The 25,241-nt window shown below is 34.6% G+C and overlaps 1 protein-coding gene across 1 annotated transcript; it reads left to right on the plus strand.

Moving 5' to 3' along the window:
• LOC109708166 (bifunctional L-3-cyanoalanine synthase/cysteine synthase 2, mitochondrial-like) lies at positions 13,388-21,126 on the plus strand. The gene is made up of 10 exons (XM_020229792.1): positions 13,388-13,694; positions 15,577-15,686; positions 15,839-15,896; positions 17,682-17,945; positions 18,504-18,641; positions 18,790-18,841; positions 19,061-19,140; positions 19,288-19,347; positions 19,480-19,560; positions 20,771-21,126. The coding sequence occupies exons 1-10, from the start codon at positions 13,533-13,535 to the stop codon at positions 20,870-20,872; spliced, it is 1,107 nt and encodes a 368-aa protein (XP_020085381.1). The 5' UTR covers positions 13,388-13,532; the 3' UTR covers positions 20,873-21,126.

The following is a 25,241-nucleotide window of genomic DNA, read 5'->3' on the forward strand; positions in this document are numbered from 1 at the left end:
AGTAACTTCATTTTGGTTGAATAGGTTCAACTTAATCTCTAAGTTGATCGACTTGGTTCATTTGTTTAGGTTGATGCACACAATTGGAAGAGAAAGAGCATTTTGGTTGAATAGGTTCAACTTAATCTCTAAGTCGATCGACTTGGTTCATTTGTTTAGGTTGATGCACACATTTGGAAGAGAGAGCAACGGTGACCTGCTTTGATACATTTGTCGATCATTAGCGTCACTATTTCAAAAGTTCGAGCAGGTAATCGCTTTATTTGAAGTGTACAGACACAACATCTATGGGCCTCCATTATGACTTAGTCTGTTCAGCATCTGTCACATGGACAAAATACCAGTTTACTTGCCAACATACATACTCCAAATGCATATAGAAACTCAGAACATATCATTTAACTAACTTTTGGCAGCTTCAGTTTGGAGCTAAGCCAGACTCGGGTCGGTTGCGATCAATGTGATTAACCTAGTTTAAATATTATCTTTTATCAGCTCTAAAATTGAAATGATACGCGAATTAACAGGGTTAGGCAACTGCTGCAAATGTGAATTCTCATTCTACATACATTCACTGCCGGCCCGTTGGTCCTCAATGGGCCTTGGTGGGCCTGGCCTGGCCCATTATTAGCCCAACAAAGAGGGCAGGATAAGAGAATTTGAGGGTAAATGCAAATGATTTCTCTTAGGGAACTAGGCTGGAGCACTATCGATAGCACCAAGTGTTTAGTGGTATTAAGTTTTCGGTCCTTGGATGAAAAAACATACGGTTACGATGATGTGGGCCCTAGGGTTGAGTAAGTTATTTGTTGAATAATATAATCTAACGGATAAAAATAGTCAAAGGGGTAAATCTAACGGCGGAAAACTCGATAGCATCAAGCGCTTGGTGCTATCAATAGTATCCCAGCTGGACTCTTCTCTTAGGGTACATTCTCTTAGGGTACATTAAGAATTAGCAAAATATAACAATAGCTAGCAACATAACTCAACATCATACCAGTAGTTGAAAAGGTAGAAGTATAAATTAGTTGCAGTTTTTGAAATGCTATTTGAACTTTAAAATATTGAATTATATTGGTGAAATAATATATGTTAGAATTTGAAAGTTTTCATTAGTGCAGTTGTAGAATGTTCCCTTAAATAGCAGTACAGATTATCAAATTTTAAAATATTCACTTTTAAAGTGAAAAATATTGTTTTTTTTTTGAGAAAAAGGTAGCGCGCTACCCGCTTCATTCATTCAGTAAGTGAATTAAGCTACATGGGTGAGGCAGCAAGGCCTCGACGAAAGGCGAAAATATATATATATATATATATATATATATATATATATATATAAGAATATATATATATTATATATAGTACGCAGTATCTATGACTAGTTTCTTCAAAGTCTGTGTGTAATCTTATAAATACTGAACTGATTGTTCTCTTGTTGTCGTTCGAAGATTGTTTATCCTAGATTCCCAGAGACCACATGCAGGCCTATAATTCTATCAGACGTTGCGTCGGATGTTTTTTCATTCTTCCTACATTATCCGACTTACGCAACTTCCTCGCCTAGATTTCCATATCTGACATTCTCCTGGTCTACCATAAGAAATTAGGGTATAATTAGACTGTTGAATAATTGATCCCGTTCCTTTCCAATCCGCAGAGCATGCATTTCGTGTTCGGTCCATCCCCTTACCAAATGTCAGCTGTAAGCAAAACTCTCTTAAGCAAAGCCAACAAAAACTTTCACTTTAGGTAGGCGTGTGACAAATTTACTCGTACTTGATCCTCGTGCCTCCGTACGTAGAGCGACAATAACTGACTCACCGTAAATACGTTCCCTATCAGTGCTTCAACCAGTGTACAATGTATTGTCCTGATTAATATGGCATGGAAAATCTGTTCTAAGTGCTTAAGCCAAGTACGCACTAGGGCATTAACTAAGTGATGTCATCATTCGAATCGTTGCCCCAGCACCAACATTGCTACACTATCCTTCATGATTTTATGTTTTCGATGAGATAAATTAAACCAAACGGGAACGACGAATTATGTGTTCCGCCCCCACGGTCTCCCAAATAGTCGATATTTCGTCCATTTACCCCCAGATTATAGAAATGCTTCCCATTTATATAATATCTTTAGCTTTAGTACTCCCTGCCACCAGGAGGAAGGTGGCATGAACATGTCCCTCCTTCAGCGGTTTCTTTTACGATATAATAAGTGTGAATAGTTTTATCACTTAACTGGGGAGCGTCTGGAATTCACAATTAAACAAGTAGGGTTTGATCATCTACTAAGTCGCGATGCCTAGTTCCACCCTCGCTTCTTGTTCCGGGCAAACACTGCCATAAACCAAACATCTTATTCCTAGTGTGTTATTTGTCCATATAAGAAATATCTCTCCTATTGCCTCGATGGCTGATTACCCAATTAGGAGCGGGTAAGACGAGAGATAGTAAAGGCGGTAATAGGAGTACTGCTGTTACAGTTAAGATGCACCTTCGAAAGTAGTCTTTTCTGCCCCGTCGATTGACTTTGGATTTAGGATGATCCCTCAGTCTCCTTGGAAGGGGTTGATCGACGATGCAATCCAGGTATGGGGTAGACGGCGACCTACAATCCGATGAAGTGCCGCATCAGTTGCTTCGCTCTGGCCGTTATGTAGAGCAGTCGACTTCTTCTTAATTTCTCAATCCAGACGCCATTAAGAGTTGCAAAATGATTTAGGTTTCTCAGCATTTTTCTTGGCCTTAAAAAAAGAAAATGGTATCGTCGGCAAATGATATGAGTTAGTTCTAATGTTCTGTTGGGGTTGGCCCATGCAGTAAGAATTTATACTATAGCCTCGCTATTAGTTCTGGAAGACATCCCGTACGAGTATGAAAAATTTATGGACATGGTCCCTTGTCTAACCCCTCTTGTTTAATCAATCTTATTGATATCGTTATGTAGGACTGCCAAATTGACGTTACTGACAGACGCATTGTTGTCCAGCTGCACCATTTTCATCGAATCTCCACAGTCTACGAACTAAAATAAGGCCAGTAAATTCTATGTAATCTTTTCAAAGTCCACCTTACCCGAATCCTAGCTCCACCCTATGAGCAGCCTAAAGACAGCCAAACGTTACAAAGGCTATCTAGTATGTTCCCCTTCAGAAAGCTTATTGGAGAGGGCGATATTAGATCGCTCATAACCTGTTCCAATCGATTGGCTAAAACTTTAGATATGATCTTCTGGATCCCGTTTAGGAGGCTAATAGGCCTGAATTCATTTGCCCGTTTAGCACCTTCCTTCTTAGGAATAAGACAGATGTATGTGTAATCAATAGGGCCGGTGGACAGACTCCCCTCAAACATTTCATAGAAAAGGTTCAATAGGTCACCTTGCAGTGTGTCCCAGAAAGTTTGATAGAAACTCAATGGAAAGCCATCTGGCCCTCGCGCCTTGTCTTTTCCCAATTGGAAGACTGCCTGTTTAATTTCACCTATACTAAAAGGCCCCGAAATATGAGTCAGAGTGTCGGAGTTAACGCGCCTCGATCTGAAGAGGCTGCTCCAATCCCCAAGCAAATTTGGAGCCGAATCTTCCGGCGTGAAAAGCTCCTGGAACTTCTGAAATAAGTGATGCTTCTTATCCCCTTCCGAAAGGTAAACCTTTTCGCCATCTTCCAACGTTTCGATCCTATTCGTTCGCTTTCTGCCATTTGCTACTGCGTGAAAAAATTTTGTATTGCTATCCCCTTCTTTTAACCAATGCTGTTTCGCTCTGGTTCGCCACACCGCTTCTTCATCTTTAAGCACCCCTATCAATTTAGCCTTAAGCTCCTCCCTATGTTTAATAGTTTTCGGGGATAAATCACCCCTCTCCTCTTTGTTATCGATCTCCTGGATTTCATTCATTATCTTAGACTTTTGTCCCTTAATACTATAGAACTCATTAGCGCACCACTCTTTAATCCTTGTTCTACAGTGCCTCAGTTTTTCCGTGAACGTTAGTAAAGCTGATTTTTTCTTAGCCCCCTCTTGCCACCAGCCAGGCAATTTGGCTACAAAGTCGTCATGTTGTAACCAAGCGGCTTCGAACCTAAAAACCTTCCTCGGTCTCATAGTAGCTCTCTCGACCGATAGGAGAATGGGGCAGTGATCCGAAATCACTCTCGGAAGGCCGATAACCCTCGAAAGAGGGAAAGTCTGTTCCCATTCGGTCGAGACTAGAAATCGGTCCAGTTTAGCGAGTGATGGAATCTGCTGCATATTGGACCAGGTAAAAGATTGATTAGACATGGGCAGATCTAGTAATTCCAAATCCATAATAAGTTTGTTAAATAAATCGGTTGCTCGCGAGCTCCAAGTCTTCCCACGTCGCTCTTCTTGGCACCTTGTGCTATTAAAATCCCCACAAACTATCCACTTCCCTTTACAACAACCTTTCAGCTGTAGCAACTCCGAGTAGAATTCCTCTTTTCCATTCCATGTGGGCGGCCCATAAACATTAGTCACAAAAAACCGTGTTCCGTTGCTTAACATGGTTAAAAGTACCGTAATGGAATAACGTCTCACGATCACTTCATGACAGGCAAAAACTCTGGAGCTCCAACAGGTGATTAAACCCCCAGAAGCCCCATTGGCTTCGACAAAAACACGTTTGTCAATAAAAGACCCTGCTAAACTATGAAGGAAGGACCCTGATACCTGACGTACTTTTGATTCCTGGAGACAGACAACTACATTACGAACTTTCGAAATAACATCCCTAACCGTAAAAAGTTTAGAAGAGTCATTAAGCCCTCTAACATTCCAACTAACAACCCTAAACATCATAAAGAAGAGTCACCACACTCCCAAAATTCGTCACAATGTGACAACTCCCTCCACCATATAGCTCGCTTATGCACGGTTCTTCGTGACTATGGCGAAATGGTTCGCCTCCACGTCGTTCAGGATCACCCCGCAGCGACGACTCTTCCGTATGATCTTCCTCACCGTAGCCTCGGTCACGGAGTCAGAGCCACCCTCCCTCAGCAACGCTTTCCTGGAAGCTGCTTTGGAAAGGGCAGTAGTTCAACAACCCGTGAGATTAGGTAACTAAATTATAAGATTAGGTAACTAAATTAAAATTTTATAATTTAGAGAACTGACTCAAGATGCAGAATAGTTCAACCATACAACTTTATCTAATCAAAACTTAAATGTTTGTTACACAATAAATACTAGGGTAAACTTCAATTAGGCACCCTATTTCTTAGCCTATTTGCACTAGTCCCCCTCTGGTTTCTAATATTGTGTTTTTTCTATTCTATAGTTTTTATTTTATTTTATCGTAACAAATTATAAAATGATAAGATGGCGAAGTATAAATCATACGATGACAAAATGTATTAATATTTTACCACCTTATGGTTCATGGTTCATATAATATATATTTTACCTTCATAGTCAATAGAGTTTCATAGAATATTAAACATAAGGATGACTAGGTATAATTTAGAGAAATTAAACTTCATATACCACAACCCGTGGTTTCGCACTATTCCATTTTAGTATTCTATAATTTAAAATGTATCATTTTAGTACTATATGGTTTCGTTTTTCTCTTTCCATTCATTCCCTATATTAATTTTTCTATTAAATCAATGGTAAAATTAAAACCATAGGGTACTAAAATAAAAATTCGGTAAACCATAGGGTACTAAAGTAAATATTCGATAAATCACATGTGGGGTACTTGAAGTTTTTTTATATATGATTTAACGGAGAGTTAACGGATGTACTGACGGAAAGAGAAAAAATGAAACCACGGGATACTAAAGAGATACATTTACATTTTAAACCACAGAGTAGTGAAGTGAGAAAGCGCGAAACCACAGAAGTGGTATTTTAAGTTTATCCTATAATTTAATGAACTAATCCATAAAAGAGATAATCACTACAATAAAATTAAGTTATAAGGATACATTCTTGGGACACTTTTATATAAGTGCCCTATTTATGCCAAAAAAATTTAAAAAAATTTATTAAGGTCTAAATATAAAGTCCAATCTAATCAAAAATAAAAAGTTCCTCTATTCAACTAACCATATCCAGCCCACTTGGCCCGATTACAAATAAAAAAGGAAGAAAAAAAAACAATGATCATCATCTCCCCTTCTCTTCCTTCGCCGCCGTAACCGACGAGGCAGGGTTCCGATGGCTAGAGTTTAGCTGCGAGGATATCGTAGGGACCGTAGAGAGCTATAATCGCCACGTATCCCTCACCACAGGTTGCTGGAGGAGTGGATGCCAAATATTAAGGCGGCCCTATCTATAGCGACCCCACATATAGCAACATTTTTAAAAAGTATTGGTAATTTAGCCAACAACACTTTTTTTACCCTATACTGATATTTAAAAGTATCGGTATACAGTATTTTTGTCGCTATACAGAAAATATTTATTTTATTTTTTCTATTTCATGGTTTGGGTTTTTGTTGAGAGTAAGAATTTATGGTATAAAAAATATTTTTATCATCAAATTCTAGCAACCAATATCAAAGTGTGTATCATATTTACAATAATCAGTATCAGAATGGAGTGCAAATTAATTCTCTACAACGGTAAAGAGCTTTTATAATAATTAGTAGGCTAAATTACGTAAAACATTCCTGTCAAAATTCAATTTTTCACTTTTCCCCCCTGGCATTTAAAAACTACACTTTGCCCTCTTGTAAACCGAAAAATGTTCACAGAAAAGTATGGTGTGAACTGTGATAATAAAATGACCATTTTGCCCCTCACTATTTTGTCCCTCACCATTTTTACAGTAGAGAAGGCTGAGGACATTTTTGGCATAAAAAAAATATAATAATATTTTATAAATGAAACCCTAACGGATTACTAACGGTAGGGGGCGAAGTAAACATTTTTTTACTTTATAAGGAGGCAAAGTGTAGGTTTTTAAATGACAGGAGGGAAAAGTGAAAAATCGGATTTTGACGGGGGGTTTTATGTAATTTAGCCTAATCAGTAAGTAAAGAGTTTAAAATAATTAAAATTTAAAATTTAAAATTTAAATCAACTAACCAAACATCCCCTACAAAATTATATATAAAAATAAGCATAATATATATTTTATTGTAATCCTTTTTTGCGCTCTGCCTGTAAACCCAAACAAAATATACAAAACCTAGAACCATGAAGTTAAATGCCAAAGCAACTTTAATATGTTGGAAGCTTCTCAACAAGTTTTCATCATTAAAACAGTATAGTAACGCTGCGTCCAAATCTTAAAGGTTTGCTTTAATCTTAAAAAAAACAAAATCATCTGAATCTTAATATTGTATTAAATGGTAAATTTGAAAGAGGTTCAATAAATTTGAACGAGGAGCTCATCATTTAACTTTTTTCCGGTAAAACGACATGGTAAAATACAAATGTTTCTAGAAGTACTCCTTGTTGGTCCAAATAAGATGGCGTGAACGGAATCTATACTTAGCTAAGTGCATTGAATCATGCATGCACGTGCTCGGCTTATTGGGACATTCTAAATCCCACTTGGTGCATTGAATCATGCACGTGCTCGATCGGCTTATTATGAGATTCTAAACCCCACTTAACCCACGTTTTCTTTTCTTTTTTTTTTTTCCTCTAAAATTTTAACAGCAGTCGTAGTTATTTGTGTTACTCCTTCCCTACACTCCTTAAATCATAAAGATAGATGGTATTAATTAGTAGCCTTCTAAATTAATGGTTTTGAGTTAGTTCCAGTCACACTAGGTTTCTGACGTGACATAAAATATTAAAGATAAACAGTTGTTTTATATCTATATATATATAGAGTTGGACTAGAACACTATTAATAGTATTTGTCTCGTTTTGCTATCAAATTTTTAGGCTTTGTATCAATTCTTTTGATCATTTCTAATCATTGGATTAAATATTATAATTCAATGAAGACCACTCAATCTTAGAGTGACTATTCAATTCTAAGATACTAATATCATCCTGACCTTATAATTTTTGATCCAACAGTTAAAACTTAATAGTAAAAGAGAAAAAATATTATCAATAATATTTCAGTCCAACTCTCTCTCTATATATATATATATAATTTATTTTGATCCTTGAATGAGATACTGATGTTCGGTTATGATGATAATAATTTTTTATTAGAATAATAGTGATCTAGTTGAGTGAATGGTTAGATTTATTTTTTTTTGAACATTTTCCCCACACAGGGGCGCTCTCTTGCCAAGCGCCACGTGGGGCTGCCCACAGGCCGCCACGTGCAACTCTAGGTGCTACGTGGCCGTAGTGGGACCGGTCCATGCCACTGCTAAGGTAATGCTGTTTTCGCAACATCGAAAACGAACTAGAAGCCCGAAAGGCTCCGTACTTTCGATAGCATAGTAGCCTCACTCTATATATATATATACACACACACACAACTCTAGGTGCTACGTGGCCGTAGTGGGACCGGTCCATGCCACTGCTAAGGTAATGCTGTTTTCGCAACATCGAAAACGAACTAGAAGCCCGAAAGGCTCCGTACTTTCGATAGCATAGTAGCCTCACTCTATATATATATATACACACACACACAACTCTAGGTGCTACGTGGCCGTAGTGGGACCGGTCCATGCCACTGCTAAGGTAATGCTGTTTTCGCAACATCGAAAACGAACTAGAAGCCCGAAAGGCTCCGTACTTTCGATAGCATAGTAGCCTCACTCTATATATATATATACACACACACACAACTCTAGGTGCTACGTGGCCGTAGTGGGACCGGTCCATGCCACTGCTAAGGTAATGCTGTTTNCTAAATTTAAAAATCTACTAATTTTAATTATGATCCTACTAAATCAAATTGGGACAATTTCACCACTAACCCTCTTAAATATGTAAATATCGTAAATATCCCTATAAAATTGAAAATATCATATATATATCCTTTTAAATGTAGAAAATTATCACAAATATCCTTTCTTCTAACAGACGTTAAGATTAAGTTATAAAATGACTAATTTACCCTTGATTGGGTTGTTCTTTTGACAGCAACTAATAAAGGAATAATTTCATAAATACCCTTCAAATTTTAAAAATAATATTTTTAGTACTAATTATTGGTGGATAAAATATATGGAAACCCTCACCCATAGGTCATTTTGAAATAAACCCCCTTAACTTCAATTTTTTAACATTAAGAGCCCTTGAACTTTTAGTTTTTTTTTTTGTTTTTACGTTTTACTTAGTTAAAAGTTTTTTAATTGAGATCCCTCGCATGAATTTGATAAAATTTTTAACTTAGTTGGAAAAAAAAATACTCAATTGCAAAAATAAAGAACCACATAGGTTGAGAGGATGTATATATAGAGAGAGAGAGAGAAAAAGAGAGAGTCCGGCTCCTATACTCTTATAAATACGATCGCCTTCGTACTTATAAGTCATTTTCAATGATAGGGTTTATGAATAGACGATCCATACCGTTAAACATCATCTAGAACATTTAAAACTTTTAAAAATCAAATTTTATAATTTTTTGATATTATTTACCTTACGATCAAAAAATCTCAAAATTGGCAATTGTTAACGGTGGGTTACTTGCTAACTTAACGATATAAAAAAATCAGAATCAATTGAATTTTTGATAGAAAATTATATTCACTATCTAGATAAAAATCAATAACTTTGATCTTAAATTGAAGAATCTGATTATCCATTTTTAGAACGTCATTTGATTTTGACAATTCATTTTATGCCCACTTTGATAGACTTTATTATAATTTCGAAAAATTACAAAGTTTATTTTTTAAAAATTTTAAATACTCTAAATTATATTTAACGAATTGGATCGTCGATTCGGAAGCTCCATTATCGAAAACAACTTATGAGCACGAAAGGCTCTATATACTCATAAGAGTATAGTAGCCCTACTTTTATATAGTCCGGCTATAGTGCTTGTAAAAGCACCAAGCACTTAGTTCTTATAAATTTTTTACCCTTAGATATACCCTTTGATCATTTCCACCCGTTAGATCATACTATTTAACTAACCACCCACTCAATACTAGAGGTCCCACATCATCTAACCGCACATCTCTTAATCCAATGGACAAAAATCTACAACCAGCAATAACTTGATACTTTTAAAAGTATAAGAGCTCAATTAATATATATATATATAGAGTGAGGCTACTATGCTATCGGAAGCACGGAGCCTTTCGTGCTTCCAGTTCGTTTTCGATGTTGCGACTTTCGAATCGTCGATCGGCTCCGTTAAACTTGATCTAGAGTATTTGAAGTGCCTAGAAAATAAATTTTATGATTTTACGTTATCATTTGCCTAGTGAACGAAGGGACTCAAAATCAACGGCTGAAAATAAAAATCTTACAAAATGTAATAATATGACATTAAAATTTTAAATCAAATATATTGATCTTGTTTTATCTAGTATAAAGAATTTTCTATCAAAATTTCACGTGATTTGGATATTTCTACACCGTTAAACTTGCAAACGGCTTACTACGGCCATTGAAATTTGTTGATTTTGAGCCCATTCGATCACTAGGCAAATGATATCGAAAAATAATAAAATTTATTTTCTAGGTACTCCAAATACTCTAGATCAAGTTTAACGGAGCCGATGATCGATTCCGAAAGTCGCAACATCGAAAACGAACGAAGACGGAAGGCTCCGTGCTTCGATAGCATAGTAGCCTCACTCTATATATATATATAATATAATATTATATATATAATACTATATATATATAATATATATATATATATATTATTTCAAGTTAGGACCATGCTGAAGTGGACTAATGGGTGAGCGGTCTTCATACAATGTACTTTTTTGCTACCAAAAAATGTTCAATTAAAAATTATTGCTGAGTGGATCATATGAAAAATAAATATCAAAAAAATTTATATCAAAATATTTTTTTGTATGACTTATGTGAGTAATTTAAATAATCAAAAAAATTAAATCTTGAAATTAATATTGAATATTACAATGGACAATTGCATTACAACTATATATAATTTACAAGCGAAAAATCATAACAAGATTTAATTATTACACTTAATACACTATAGATCTTTAATTGTAAAATTTTAAAAAAAATGTTGAATTATTATGTGATTGAGAGGTTAAGAATTGATCTTGATCATGTAATTAATCTTAAATTATTACCCTTAGTTAAATTAGTAATAAGGGTAAAATGGGTATTTATAGAATATTAGATGACTTTTTAACGGAATGTTAATCTTAAGGGTATTTGTGAATATATATTTTTGCCTTTTAGAGGGCTATTGCTGATATTTTGTAATTTAGAGGGGCATTTATGAAATTTCTGTCTCCTTGAAGGGTATTGATAAAATTATCCCAATCAAATTCATATAAACACCTTTTCAGTCCACGTGACTACAGTTTTCACTTGTTGTTTTCATTGAAAGAGTACAAAATTGCCGATCTACTTCAGATGGCGGATTGTTGAGTGGGTTTCTCCATACAATTAACCTTTCTTTTTCACTTCTTGGTACATATTTGGGAGAGAAATACAACTTGTACTATAACTCTTTTAGCGAAATACAACTCGTACGTACTGTAACTCTACATGCTATGTTATCTGTATATTTCACATTAGTTAATGTAAATCTTCTACTCTTTTTATCCAATACTCTTTATTTCACGCTGGTTTTATTACACTCTTAATTTTTTTAGTAATGAAACCTAAAAGAGTTTATGAGGTTGGCTTTTAGGGAGAAAATACTAATGGCCGATAATCTAATTAGGAGCGGGATGGCCACATCCATCTGAGTTGCTCGTTATGGAATAGAGAATCTGAAATAGTTATAATCTTTTTACCTACTGTGAATTTTTCAAGCTCATTTGGGTCGAATGCAGAAAACTCTCCAAATCCACCCACTGGCCTCTACTATAGTCAAATGATGTCTTTCTTTCCACCCAGATCCAAATCAGGGAAAGGGCACCGGTCAACTGCGACGTAAAATTGACTCATTGTTTACTACTATATGCTGAAACTTATGGAAGGAGCGCAATAATAGAATTTTCAATGGGTTGCATAGATTATCTGAAGAACTAGCTCGAGTATCTCATACTTATACACTAATGGGGTTCAAATTTTTATAACTGGAGGGTTCAATATGGGAGATCAATTATTGCTGCAAGCCTACTTCGCACCAGTAATTATAATTAATTTATACTTGTTTTACATGTAATTTCTATTATATTCAATGAAACGTATACGCCAAAGTTTAAAGTGTCGCCCGTGTCGTACAGCTCGGGGCGGCAGAAGGTGGCACAGTACAGGAGAGGTCTCGAACTCCCCTCCGTGCTGCGGCACGCAGCCGCACGAGACAAAGCGGCACGGCGTAGTGTGCCACAGCACAGTGCCGTCCCGGCATTGTGCTTTTTTTCTTTTTTTGCTTTTTTATTTTTTTTTAAATTTTTTTCTTTTTGTTTTATTCTTTGAGATATTCAAAACATGCATTCTGAGTACTCCCCAAAGACATTACAAATTGAAAATTTACTTATTAAGTAAGTCAAAAAAATTTTAATTTAATTTTTTTTATTTATAATATACGGACAGAAGATTTGCCCGAACCCTTCACTTCCACCACAGATATCTATTTTTTATTCACAAATTATTTTATCAAAATTTGTCGCACAGCAAAATTTTTGACGAATTAAGAGAATAAAATCGAACTCAATAAACAAATTTTGAGTCACATTAAACATAAAATTTTATTTTTGCGCTAGAATATTGCAAATACTGATAAAATTAAAAAACTAAATTAAATCAATTGATATTTAAATTTATTTAATTTATTTGTCATATTATTTATTGCTTAATTTTTTTTGATAGATCTACCAATTTTAAAAAAAAATTAATNTAAAATAATTTTTTCAAATAATTTTTAAAATTATTTTTTTGTATTTTATAAAAGAAAAACTTTAATATGGTCAAAAGAAAAAAAAAAGATGTTTTTATATTTTAAAAATTCTAATGTATAAAAATTTCTTTTCTATATCAAGTATAATTGTACTTTACATACAAAAAAGTTTACAAATGTATTAATTGATGAGTATAGTAAGCTATACATAACAAATATTCATAATTATTTGATTAAATCTTTCAAAATAATATTATAAAAGTTTATTGAAGCCAAAAAAATTAAAATAAGTTCATGCCAAAGCGTACCAGTAAAAAGTCGTACGTATTCATCGGCACGCAAACGTATCATATGTTGACACGAAAGTGTGCCGGTACCGTACCGTGCTAGGCAAACAGCGACAGCCCCCGTGTCACTGCACTTTAAACCTTGGTATAAACAATACCTTTTCATAGAGCAGTGCCTAAATCTGTAGATACATTAATTGGGTGTAAGATTAATATCACCTACTGATATACAGGTAGTAGTTTTGGAACTTTCCTTGTGGCTGTGTATATTTAAGCTGACAAGCAGATTAGCACAATCCACACACACAAGTAGAGGGGGGAGAAGGGGGAGAGAGAGAGAGAGAGATGGAGAAGCTGATGGGGGTGATGAGGAGGGGAAGCAGCAAGCTCTCTCTTCTGCAGAGGGTGACTAATTCTTTCTCTACCCAGCAGGCAGTAGATCACCAGGCAGCCTCTCCAGCCATCAGGGACCTCTCTGCTCTCAAAATCAGCAAGCTACCTTCCCAGGCAAAATTATGCTTTCCCTTCTCTCTCTCTCTCTCTCTCTCTCTCTCTCTCTCTCTACAAACGCCTACTTATTGGTTTTATTTCTACCTTTTGCTGTATTATTATCTAATGACCAGAAGGTCCAAAATTTTTGCTATGATTGCAAATGGAAATACAAATCCTAAGTTTTAAAATTTTTGAAAAAACTAATTTAGAACTTCTATTTCGACTATAGAATAAATTATTTAAAATTTTAGATTAAATCGCTGTTAAGTTTTTTTTCGTAATTGTACTAAGGAGATAACACTACATCAAATAACCCTACACTTTAGAAGCGATTTGGAAGTCGTGAAGTCGGAGAACGAGGAGCCCGTGAGTTCAGCGAACTCGACTTCACTTTTGCTCTCCACCCAGCGGAAGTCAATTGACCGATCTCTGTACAATATTCATAAGTGGATGATCGGACGATCTGACAATTTCGGTGTCAAAACAAATGGCGGCGCCGTCGACTATCTGGGATTGCAAATTTAACATCCAAACTTACAGATAAATTTTCGAAAATTCCCTCACCTCATGTTGTTGAATTAGAAGATTTTTCTTTAGTCATATTGATGAGGTCAGCAATCCAATTGAATAGCTATGGCAGAAAGTGATGAGGTCAGCAGCTAAATTACATAAAATCCCGATTTTTCACTTTTCTTCCTACCATTTAAAAATTTATACTTTACCTTCTTATAAAATAAAAAATATTCACTTCGCTCCTTGTTAGTAATCCGTTAAGGTTCCATTTATAAAATATTATTATATATTTTTTTATGATAAAAATGCCCTTAGTATTCTCTCCTGTGAACATGGTGGGGGGCAAAATGGTTATTTTATCATCAAAGTTCACACCGTACCCCTGTGAACATTTATTTTTTTATAAAGGGGTAAAATGTAGATTTTTAAATGACAGGAGAGGAAAGTGAAAAATCGAGTTTTGACAAGAAAATTTTCAGCAATTAATTTAGCCAAAATATATTAGATATTTTTTGAAAGTTTAAAAAATAAATTAGATATTGATTTTTTTATTATAGAATTATTATTTGTATTTTTAAAGTTATGGTGTAAATTTTATGCCGACGCATCTAAGCGTCGTACAGACTTCTTTTAATATTTAAAAAAATAAATTGATAGGATTAGTGCAAAAATGTGTTTTTTTTTTTTTTTTTTTTTTCGGAGAGAGATAGGTAGCACGCTGCCCGCTTCGTTTATTTCATTTAGAAATAAACTTAGCTAAAAATGTGAATCAACTAGGATTCGAACTTGGATCTCGAGTATCAACCACCAAGCCTTTTGTAGGGACGGTCGGTATTAGTGCAAAAATATTGTTATTGGATATTTAGCCTATGTACCATTGGATATTATTAACAGTAAAATTTGCATTATTTTTTTGGGTGTACGTATAGCGTCACTCTTTTTATTTCTTGGATTAATTGCACCCAACAGTCCAATCCTTACCTTTTTTCTAAAAGATATTGGTCTAATTTTCTTTTTAACAATAAGGTTCTTGTATTTTATTATTTATTTCAATTATTCGGTTGTTTCAACAATGTTTATATTGCCAATATAGCACTAATGTGGTGAAAATTAGTTGGCGAGTTTATTTTTAAAAATATAAACGAAACAGATAGCATATTATTTTTCTCTCTTTTAGATGGGAAAGAAATATTTTTTGGCCACGTTCGGATGCATAAAAATATGTCGCTTACAAGTATATATTTTTTAAAATTTACTCAACAATTTTGCAATAGTTGATCTCTCATGAAATAAGTTATTAGTGGATATAATAATTCAATATCAAAACATAGCATTAATATTCTAAATATTTTCTTTTGAAAAAAAATAAAAAAAAAAAGTGCAGCTAATTGGGAGGACGCCGTTGGTGTATCTGAACAAGGTGACAGAAGGGTGTGAGGCCCGGGTGGCGGCCAAGCTGGAGTTCCTGCAGCCTTCCTTCAGCGTTAAAGACAGGTTTGTCTGCCACCACTGACTTTCTAGATCCGAATGCTTTCGGCCATCGCCTGGCACCAACCGAGTCAGAGCCGTCCATTTTTTACTGTATTTATTAATCAGCGCCGTACGTTGTGGGTAATGTTTCGTCGTCCCACTTGGTTGTCGCGCAGGCCGGCTTTTTCCATGATCGAAGATGCTGAGAAGAGAGGGTTGATAGCTCCAGGCAAGGTTAGTCCACTAAATTTGCAACCAAAAATTACCGCTGTCACTGACCGTCTTTAGAGCAAGTGGCAAAGGACTTGATGGTTGGTACCCGAGACTCAAGTTCGAATTCTAATTGATTCACATTTTCAGCTAAGTTTATTTCTAAATGAAATAAACGAAGCGGGTAGCGTGCTACCTATCTCTCTCAGAAAAAAAAAAAAAAATATTGCTGCTGTCTGTTCCATTTATTTTTCATTTATTTTTTTAGAAAAATAAATTCAAATAAAAATATGAAGTAATTAAGTTTTAAATTTAGGATCTCAGATTGTGAAATATATAAAATAACTGTTATATTCTAAAAACGTTCGCGGATAGAAAATATTATTTAAATATTTTTATATTTAACATTTCTCTCACGTCTGGGTTGGAGAATTTTTGTACGCCCATGACGTGAAATTGAATTAAATAGAAGGAAATTATAATAATAGGTGCTTGCCGTGATTCAAATTTAATATTTTCTGCTTTGATGTTATGTGAAATATATGAAACAATCGTTGTACTTCAAAAACTTAAACTGATAGAGAACTGTGTTTAAATATTTTTATATTAATGCAGATGCCAATCATTTGATCCTTAGCCAACTTGCATTAGGTACAATCGATATGAGTATAAATCATATACCCATCATCCAATGATTTATACCGTTAGAGGTTGTTTGATTGCATGCAATTAAAATTACACTGTAGTTTTAGCTGTATACGAATTCAAAGACGGTATTGGACTAAAAATACTCTCTGTTTTTTTTCTAAATGGGAAGTAACGATACCACCCAATATTAAAATTTGAATATACAATTCTCAACTGTATGGTGTTAAACAAATTATTATAAGTGTACCGCTTTTTATTACATCCAACCAAATAAAATACATGTAGCTATTACTGCCTTATTTTTTTATTTCAATTGTATCTATCTCCAACCATACATTGTTTACAATTACCTCCAACTATATAAACTTCCTCTTAAATTTTCAATTTTTCCCTTTTTTTTTTAATTTATCTAATAATACAGTAGACTCTTCTTGTTAAACTAAATTAAATTACTAATTAAACAGGCTCAGATCCTGCACGTGATTGTATTAAATTAAAACAAGAGATAAATTAATCTATCTCTTTTCTTTAAACGTACGAAGAAAATTAAAAAAAAATAATTGAAAGAAGAAATTAGAGATCGCATCCTGTCCCCCACATGATCGAGTTACCATCCCCAGGGTACTCCATAGATCTTTTTTTAAAAAAAATACACTAAATTAATTTTTATTTAAAGTTTAATTTATTTTTATTCAAATTAGTTTAAATTTTATCTAATTATTAAATTTATTTTTAAAATGTCAAATTAGTTTCAATTGGAGTTTACCCTAACCACTTTCATCCCTAGCGTGATGGCCTTCGAATTGGCAATTTTAAAAGTAACTTTTTAAATAGAACAAGCTTAAGAATCTTATTTTCACCTATTGCTGTACAATTTTCCTACTATACAATCTTTATACTGTTGTTGTTGTTGTTGTTGTTGTTGTTGTTGTTGTTGCTGCAATAGAGTGCCATATCAATCCATTTTCAAAGGCCATATTAATAGTAGATCAACATAGTGGACATACTATACCTTGTCTAACTTCTTTGACAACCTATCTACATTTTGTTTCTGAACACTAAATTACAATCCAAAAAATTAATCTTGTTAGAAAGAACTCACTTAAGATATCACATTAGCTCCACATACCGACACATTAATTGATTCTATGTTTATATCAGACGACTTTGATCGAGCCAACGTCGGGGAACATGGGGATCAGTATGTCGTTCATCGCGGCTCTGAAAGGTTACAAGATGGTGCTCACCATGCCGTCGTACACGAGCCTCGAGAGGAGGGTCGTCATGAGGGCGTACGGTGCAAATTTGGTGCTGACTGACCCTGCCAAAGGGATGGGCGGAACTGTGAAGAAAGCGTATGAACTTATGGAGTCCTATCCCGACGCCTTCATGCTTCAGCAGTTTGAGAATCCTGCAAATGATAAAGTAGCTTAACCTCTTCTTCTACATGTTATATTTTTTACGTACTTCGAATAGTATCATCTTTTCAAGCTCTTCATGCCTATCGATAAGAATTCACGTCTCTATTCGTCTTTACGAAAGTAGGATTTAGCTAATGAGTGACAAGATTTTGCAATCATGAGATTTTAAGATTAACAAACTTAAAAGTGCTTATATTTTGTACTAATTTCGTCTCGCCAGTTTTATTCATTTTACTGTTAGAAAGAAGCAATAGGATATCTTGGGTAGTTCTCGATTCGGCTATAAAAGTTTTTGTTTCAACTCTGTATTAGTCAGACTTTCTTAGTATTTCATATCAAAATGAATCGAAGTGAATAATTAAATATAACTTTGTTTGCAATTAGATTTTCTTATATACATACTTCCTAATGTCCGCAATTGACTATTTTATAGAAGTGAAACTGAAATAACTATGATCAGATCCTAATTCTGCACATTTGTCATGTTTCTGTATATTTGAATCTAAATACCCATTTTTGTTTTATAAAGTTATGTTTAATTATTATTTTTTTCTAATACCAGATCCATTTTGAAACCACTGGCCCTGAGATATGGGAAGATACTCTAGGGCAAGTCGACATCTTCGTTATGGGAATAGGGAGTGGAGGTACTGTGACTGGTGTTGGGAGATACCTGAAATCTATGAACCCTAATGTCAAGGTATTGTGTTACTCATTCCGAAATACAACTAAATAGTTTGAGTGCCTTTTATGATAGCTTCTATGATACTAAGTCGTTGTATTTAGTCGTCGATTTAAAGCTTACGAAATTATGTACTCAATGATTTCACAGTTGTCGTTTTTTGTAGATATATGGAGTCGAGCCTGCTGAATCAAATATTCTGAATGGTGGTAAACCAGGTATTGCGGTTATATTTCGTAATATTATCTTTTGAAAATATGATCAAAGGAAACAATTGGCTAAATGAGTTTCTTGATATAAAATATAAAATTTAGTTTTGTTATTCTTTCCTTCTGATAAGATTTGTAGAAACTATGCCTGTTTTCAAATTTGCGATATTTAGTAGCTTAATTAGTTTGTGTAATAATTTGATGTCGTCGCATTCGGATTACTTTTAGGCCCTCATCTAATCACTGGAAATGGAGTTGGCTTCAAGCCTAAAATTCTCGACATGGATGTAATGGAGAAAGTTCTTGAGGCAAGTTACCAGCTTGTTCTTCTGAGTTATTTTTATATGATAGTTTTAGTCCTTCTAATTTTAAAATCAGTCTACTTTTTTTTTCCTCCAATTTATGAAGTCTTGCATGTATACTCGTCGAGCTAACTGGAGACGACTAAGTTACAGGTACGAAGTGACGATGCGGTGAACATGGCGAGAGAATTAGCACGAAAAGAGGGACTTCTGGTAATAAATTTATATCTAGTCAAATGTTACTAGCATCGATTATGCAAATTTTTGGATGCTTCGCGAGTACTATTTCTTGTAATGTTGGTGTTGATTGGAACATTTGCCATCAAAATTTCTTCAATTTTGTAGGTAGGGATATCATCGGGAGCCAATACGGTTGCAGCACTTAGTCTTGCGAGTAAGCCGGAAAACAAAGGGAAACTTATTGTGGTATGTTGCTTTAGTCTTAATTAAAAAGATCAAATATCTTCACAAACTATTCTCCAAGTTTACGCAACTTCACTTTCTATAGTAACACTGTTACAGTTATATGACTACACTGCCAAGTCGGTACATTCATTATCATTATTGGCTGAATCTAAATACAAGAGTCGTTGTTATGTGAATTGAGATATATGCCTGAACCTGAGTTACATCATTTGATGACAATCAACAATAATTTAATGGTATAGAGCTGATCATTTCCTGTTCATAACTTGCTAGATATTATCTTACTGTTGTTCAGGCTTTTTAACAGTTCTATTTCTAGTCGAATATTCATTTGCAGCTCCTCTTTTTTTTTTTCCCCTCCCCTTTTGGGTTCACATCCAATGTTTGAATTAGAGAAATCTCATTATTAACCAGAATTGCATTATATATCGAGCAGTTATAATCCATGCTAAAGCATCTCTAGGTCTTTTCCAATTTTTTTGAGGTTAGTTTGTCATTACGCAAAGTGAAGTGTCGAATATAAAATATTTAAAACACAGTTCTCTAATAGCTTAAGTTTTTGAAGAAAACAGTTGTTTCATATAATATGACATGGTATCAGAGCAGAATGACTGCATTTGAGACCGGGAAATTTCCTCAAGAGTGGTGAAGAGCAAGTCTAATTTGACAATCCAGAGCATTCATTAGATAGCTAGTCTAGTAGCAGTTAAACTCTCCTCTTCCAACGATTGTTTCATATAATTTCACAGTAAGGTACTAATTAAGTTGATGTGTAGCACAATAAGAATGGTTACCAAGTATACAAGCTTGTAGAGATTACTCTCCACCTAGCATTTTCCGCCCTCATTTATTCAAAAACAGATCTAGGCTACTGTTGAGTAGTGTATTTGAAGCCGGATATCTTGAGCTTTTATCTGTCAGATCGAAATCGCAATTCACGAGCCGTGTGGTTACAAGGGAGTCGCTTGTTATGTAAATGCAGATTCTTGATCAATTAACACCTATTGCCCTCTGTTGTCAGTTAATTTCAGAAAAAGTTCAAAAAGTTTCCTTAACAGACATCATGTATATATACTTGTTTTATTTGAAAAGTAACATAGATTAACATATTCATTTCAAGTTCCCCTCTAAATCCAATTCTCTCACCTGTTTACTTAAATAAGTTGCGAAGACTAATTTGATCTTGCGCGCTATCTAAAATTACTTACAGACGGTTCATCCGAGCTTGGGGGAAAGATACTTGTCATCAGCTTTGTTCGAGGAACTAAGGCAGGAGGCCGAAAAGATGCAACCTGTTGAAGTCAAGGACTAAGTACTCATATAATCTGCTATTGCGCATAATTCCAAGTTTCTCAAGTGTTCTCGCCTTTTCTTTTTTCATGTTGTAGAAGGAGATCACAAAAAATTGAGAACTTGCGCATTATTAATTCTGATTGTCATTTCTCTGCGACGATATCACAAGGATATTAAGATGTAAGTTGATGGTAAGAACTTCAACTGCTCCTTTGTTTGCGACTTCGTTTAAATAGTTATTAAGAAAATTCATCAAGTGAGGTTTTCACTGCACTGAGAATAGGTTTTAGCTATTCAATGCTTTGCTGAACTGTCCTTATTTTATTTCTGCAAGTGAAGCTGATTTCAGAACTGCCAAAATCTCTTGAATATCCAAAATTAACCGAAAGTTACTCGGAGTTGCGTACCCTGATGAAGACTATTCTCTAGGCATTACAGAGGTCTCCTATAATCATGAATCGACGTCGCTAATTTTTTGAGTTTTCTGAGCCTCACAATAAATTTTGTTAGTAATCGCCTTGTTGAGCTAATTATATTGGGCCTATTTCTTATTTGGGCCTTGCTATTTGGGCTATGTAATTTGGTGAAGTCAAAATCTCCCCTTTCTATATTTTCTTATCATGTATGTGGGCCCCTATTTGTAAGCTTTTGGATCATGATTCTTTTGATCCAAAGGCCCATATTGTTAGCCTCTTCTCTTAGGGAGCTAAAGTGGGATATTAGAATAGAGAGAAAAAATAGAGAGAGAAGTAAAGAGTGAGAAAAAAAGTGGGAGAAAGAGAGAAACCCTAGAGTTGGTTTTGATCTTGGTTCTATCAAGAAGGAGGTGTGATCTTCCTTGTGAGGTGTGGTTTACACCATTTGGATAGAGCTAGAGATTGTTGGAGCTCTCTTTTATATCTTGGAGTTAATGTGATATTTCTTCTATTTGAATTTCTCTTGTAATCTCCAAATTTATAGTGGAAGCTTCTTTTGCATTGTTCTCCCGTGGATGTAGGCATGGCCGAACCACGTAAATCTTTGTGTTCTTGTGATTTGGTTTATTTTGTTATTGCTCTTGTGCTTGGCTCTCCATTTGATGTTTGTAGAGAGTGGGTTGTGAAATTGCCCACCAAGTGTTTGTGAAATTGACACCAATATTTTTCACTCTCATTTGACAACACGCCTACATAGTTTTAAATATTAATTGCACTAGTGGCCTCTGGAATTTTGCCAAAGTTTTCTTTTGGCCCCTATTTTTTGAAATTGAACTTAATGCCTCATAATCGTTTAATACAACATGTCAAATTGGGCTGTTTCATCATCTGATATTAAGTTCATTAATCTTTTAATAATATTTTTTTTATAAGAAACTTGGTGTCATAACGTTTCTTTCCATCTGAAAACAATATCTGTTGTCAGAAAGAGTTTTGTTTTGAGTTAGTTCAACCATCCGTTTGCCATCCGTTTGTTAAATGATAGGGTCTCATTTGTGTTTTCAGTACAAATATGAGTTCAAAAATCTCTTACCTAGCATTTAGTTCATTTTTTCATCAATGAAATCGAAGTCTAATGACAAAATGAATCAATTTGGTATACTTTATTGAAGTTCAGGTGCATTAAGATTACTTTTAAAAAATAGGATGCAAAGTAATACTTTGATGTATTTAATAGGGTTTTTTTTTTTTGAAGTTTTTTTTTAGGTACAAGAAAAAGGCCCTAATTAAATCGAGTAGCAGCAATACGAGAAAATTAATTGGGTATAAGTGTGGCCTTCACGTGGGCTGAAAACGCAGCTCGTGATTGTTAGCGTAGATTGTAACGGTGGAAGAAGTGAGAGAATAATTTGAAGAATTAAATTAGCGAATGATTGTCCTTGTTTTTAGTAAATTAAGTAGTTATTCTTACGAAAAAGTATATATGTCTTTTCATTTGATGCAAAGGCGTGTCCCTTTACTCAGGGGGGTTGAGTTTGGCTAGATCGGTGTGGGGGGGGGGGGGGGGTGACAGGGAGGGTGGGCATTCTTTAGTTTTCTTTAATTTTTATTTAAATGCTATATTTAGTTAGTTAAAATTTGATCAAGTTAATAATCACTATAGTTTTTATCAATTTTGTCTCTGCCTTGATGGTCGGAGGGTATATAATTGTTATATCCAAGTGATTTGGGTTAAGAAAATCTTTTGATTTAATAATAAATTTTGATTTAATTTAACATTAAATTCGATGGAAACTAATATTATTATTGATTATTAAAACTTGATAATTTTCAGACTAAACTAATATAGCATTTAAATAAAAAAAACACTAAAAACTAAAGAAGTCTAAGACAAAAGGGCCGATTTCGAAAATGTGTCTAAGTAGTTACATCTGCAACTAGGAAGGCAAATCTAAAAGTTATTTGGTTGGCGTAGTTGGTCGAGTTGCAGTTCTGTACTCGTTACAATTGAAGCTGCAGTTTGAGGCCAACTGGTGGTCATATTCGGACATCCCATGAGATGCAAGTTATAGAAGCAAGCAATTGGAAGAAATAAATAGTTTACATAAAGATAATCATAACCTACCACTCGCACATCTTAATAAAAAAAAAGATAAATCTAGTTTGAAAATAATTTATTTTATTTCACGGATAACAAAATAACAAAAATCTTGCAAATATACCTACCGAGCAAACAAATAAAATTTGTGCATTCAATCACATTACAATACTACCAAATGATATTCATCATACAAATATTACACTGTCTAAGCTATATCTCCAATATATATATATATATATATGATTATTGTATGTGTGTGTGTGTGTGTTGTGTTGTGTGTGTGTGTGTGTGTTAGAGACTGTCGAGCGTACTATAATCTATCAGAAGTATAGAAGATTTGATACTTTCGATTTTTTGACTCTTGAATAAAATTTGTACGTGGGAGTATTGCGCTCCTTTAAGCCCTCTACGAGTTGAGTAGTACCTAGGGTGAGTGGTCCCACAAGGTATAATAGTACTAATTACAAAGGTTAGAAATGATTAAAGAGACTGATTTAAGGGCCATACAAGTCGCGAAATATCAAATTCTTATATATTTCTGATAGTATAATAGCTCTCTCTCTCTCTCTCTAATCCCTCGTTCCATCCTCGTCTTCTCTCGTCTTATATATATATTATATATTATAATATCTAGGAGAATAGGTGGAATACTATTAATAGCATCAATGACTAGGGCTATTAAGTTTTCCGTCCTTAGATTAAAAGATGTGTGGTTAGGATGATGTGGGCCCCCTAGGGTTGAGTGGGTGATTGGTTGAATAGTATAATCGAACGGTTGAAAATGATAAAAGAGGTAAATCTAACGGCAGAAAACTTGATAGTACAAAATACTTCGTGCTATTGATAGTATCTCAGCCGGACTCGCTCTCTCTCTCTCTCTCTCTCTTTCTCTCTTTATATATATATATATATAGTCCGACTGCTATGCTATCGATAGCACCAAACACTTGGTGCTATCAAGTTTTCTGCCGTTAGATTAACCCCTTTGATTATTTTTACCCGTTAGATTATACTATTCAACCAACCACCCACTCAACCCTAGGGGGCCCACATCATCCTAACTGCATATTTCTCAATCCAAAGGCTAAAAATTCAATAGTACCAATAACTTGGTACTATTAATAGTATTCCAGCCTAGTTCTATATGTATATATACTGTATTTATAACTAATTATTTATAATAATTACTTCTTGAATAAGATACTCAACACCTCCCACTTGGACCACGATTAAATATCATAGATCTCCTCATCCACATGTCACCATAAAAAAATTGCCACGTGTCCACAAAAAATACATCCCCCTCCACAAGAAACGGAAAAAAGATCCGCATGGGCCCACGTACGTACATTCTCAGCCACGGATCACCCCAAGTCCCCTAACAGCGTATTAATTAGCAAGAAACTAGATTTTACAAATAGATCACACGGTTAAATTTTAGCCCTTTAAGGATGATCACACGGCTATGATTTGCTAGAAAACGATTAGGATATAATATACACGTACTCCGCGTCTCTCTCCTCTCTTTCTCTCTCTCTCTCTCTAAAACCCCAAGTTTTCCGTTGAGTACGTGCCACTCTTTGTACTTGCTTTTAAGCTTCCACCGAAACCTTACCCATTTCTCCAAGCCACGGAGCTAAAATTAATTGTGGGGTAAAAATGTACGGAGACCCCTCGTCTATAGCAGCGCCTGAAAGAGCCCCTTCTACTTCTAATTTTTTAGTTAAATTAAAAATTTTATCAAATTTAATAATTATATTAGTTATGAACTGTTAACTAACCTAGTTTTATTTGCTGAAAAAAATAAAATAATTTAATTTGGCGAAATCTGCATCAATGATTTTGATAGAATCTCCAATTTTCTTTGACTA

Source organism: Ananas comosus, linkage group 3, assembly GCF_001540865.1.
Source record: "Ananas comosus cultivar F153 linkage group 3, ASM154086v1, whole genome shotgun sequence".
Lineage (NCBI taxonomy): Eukaryota > Viridiplantae > Streptophyta > Magnoliopsida > Poales > Bromeliaceae > Ananas > Ananas comosus.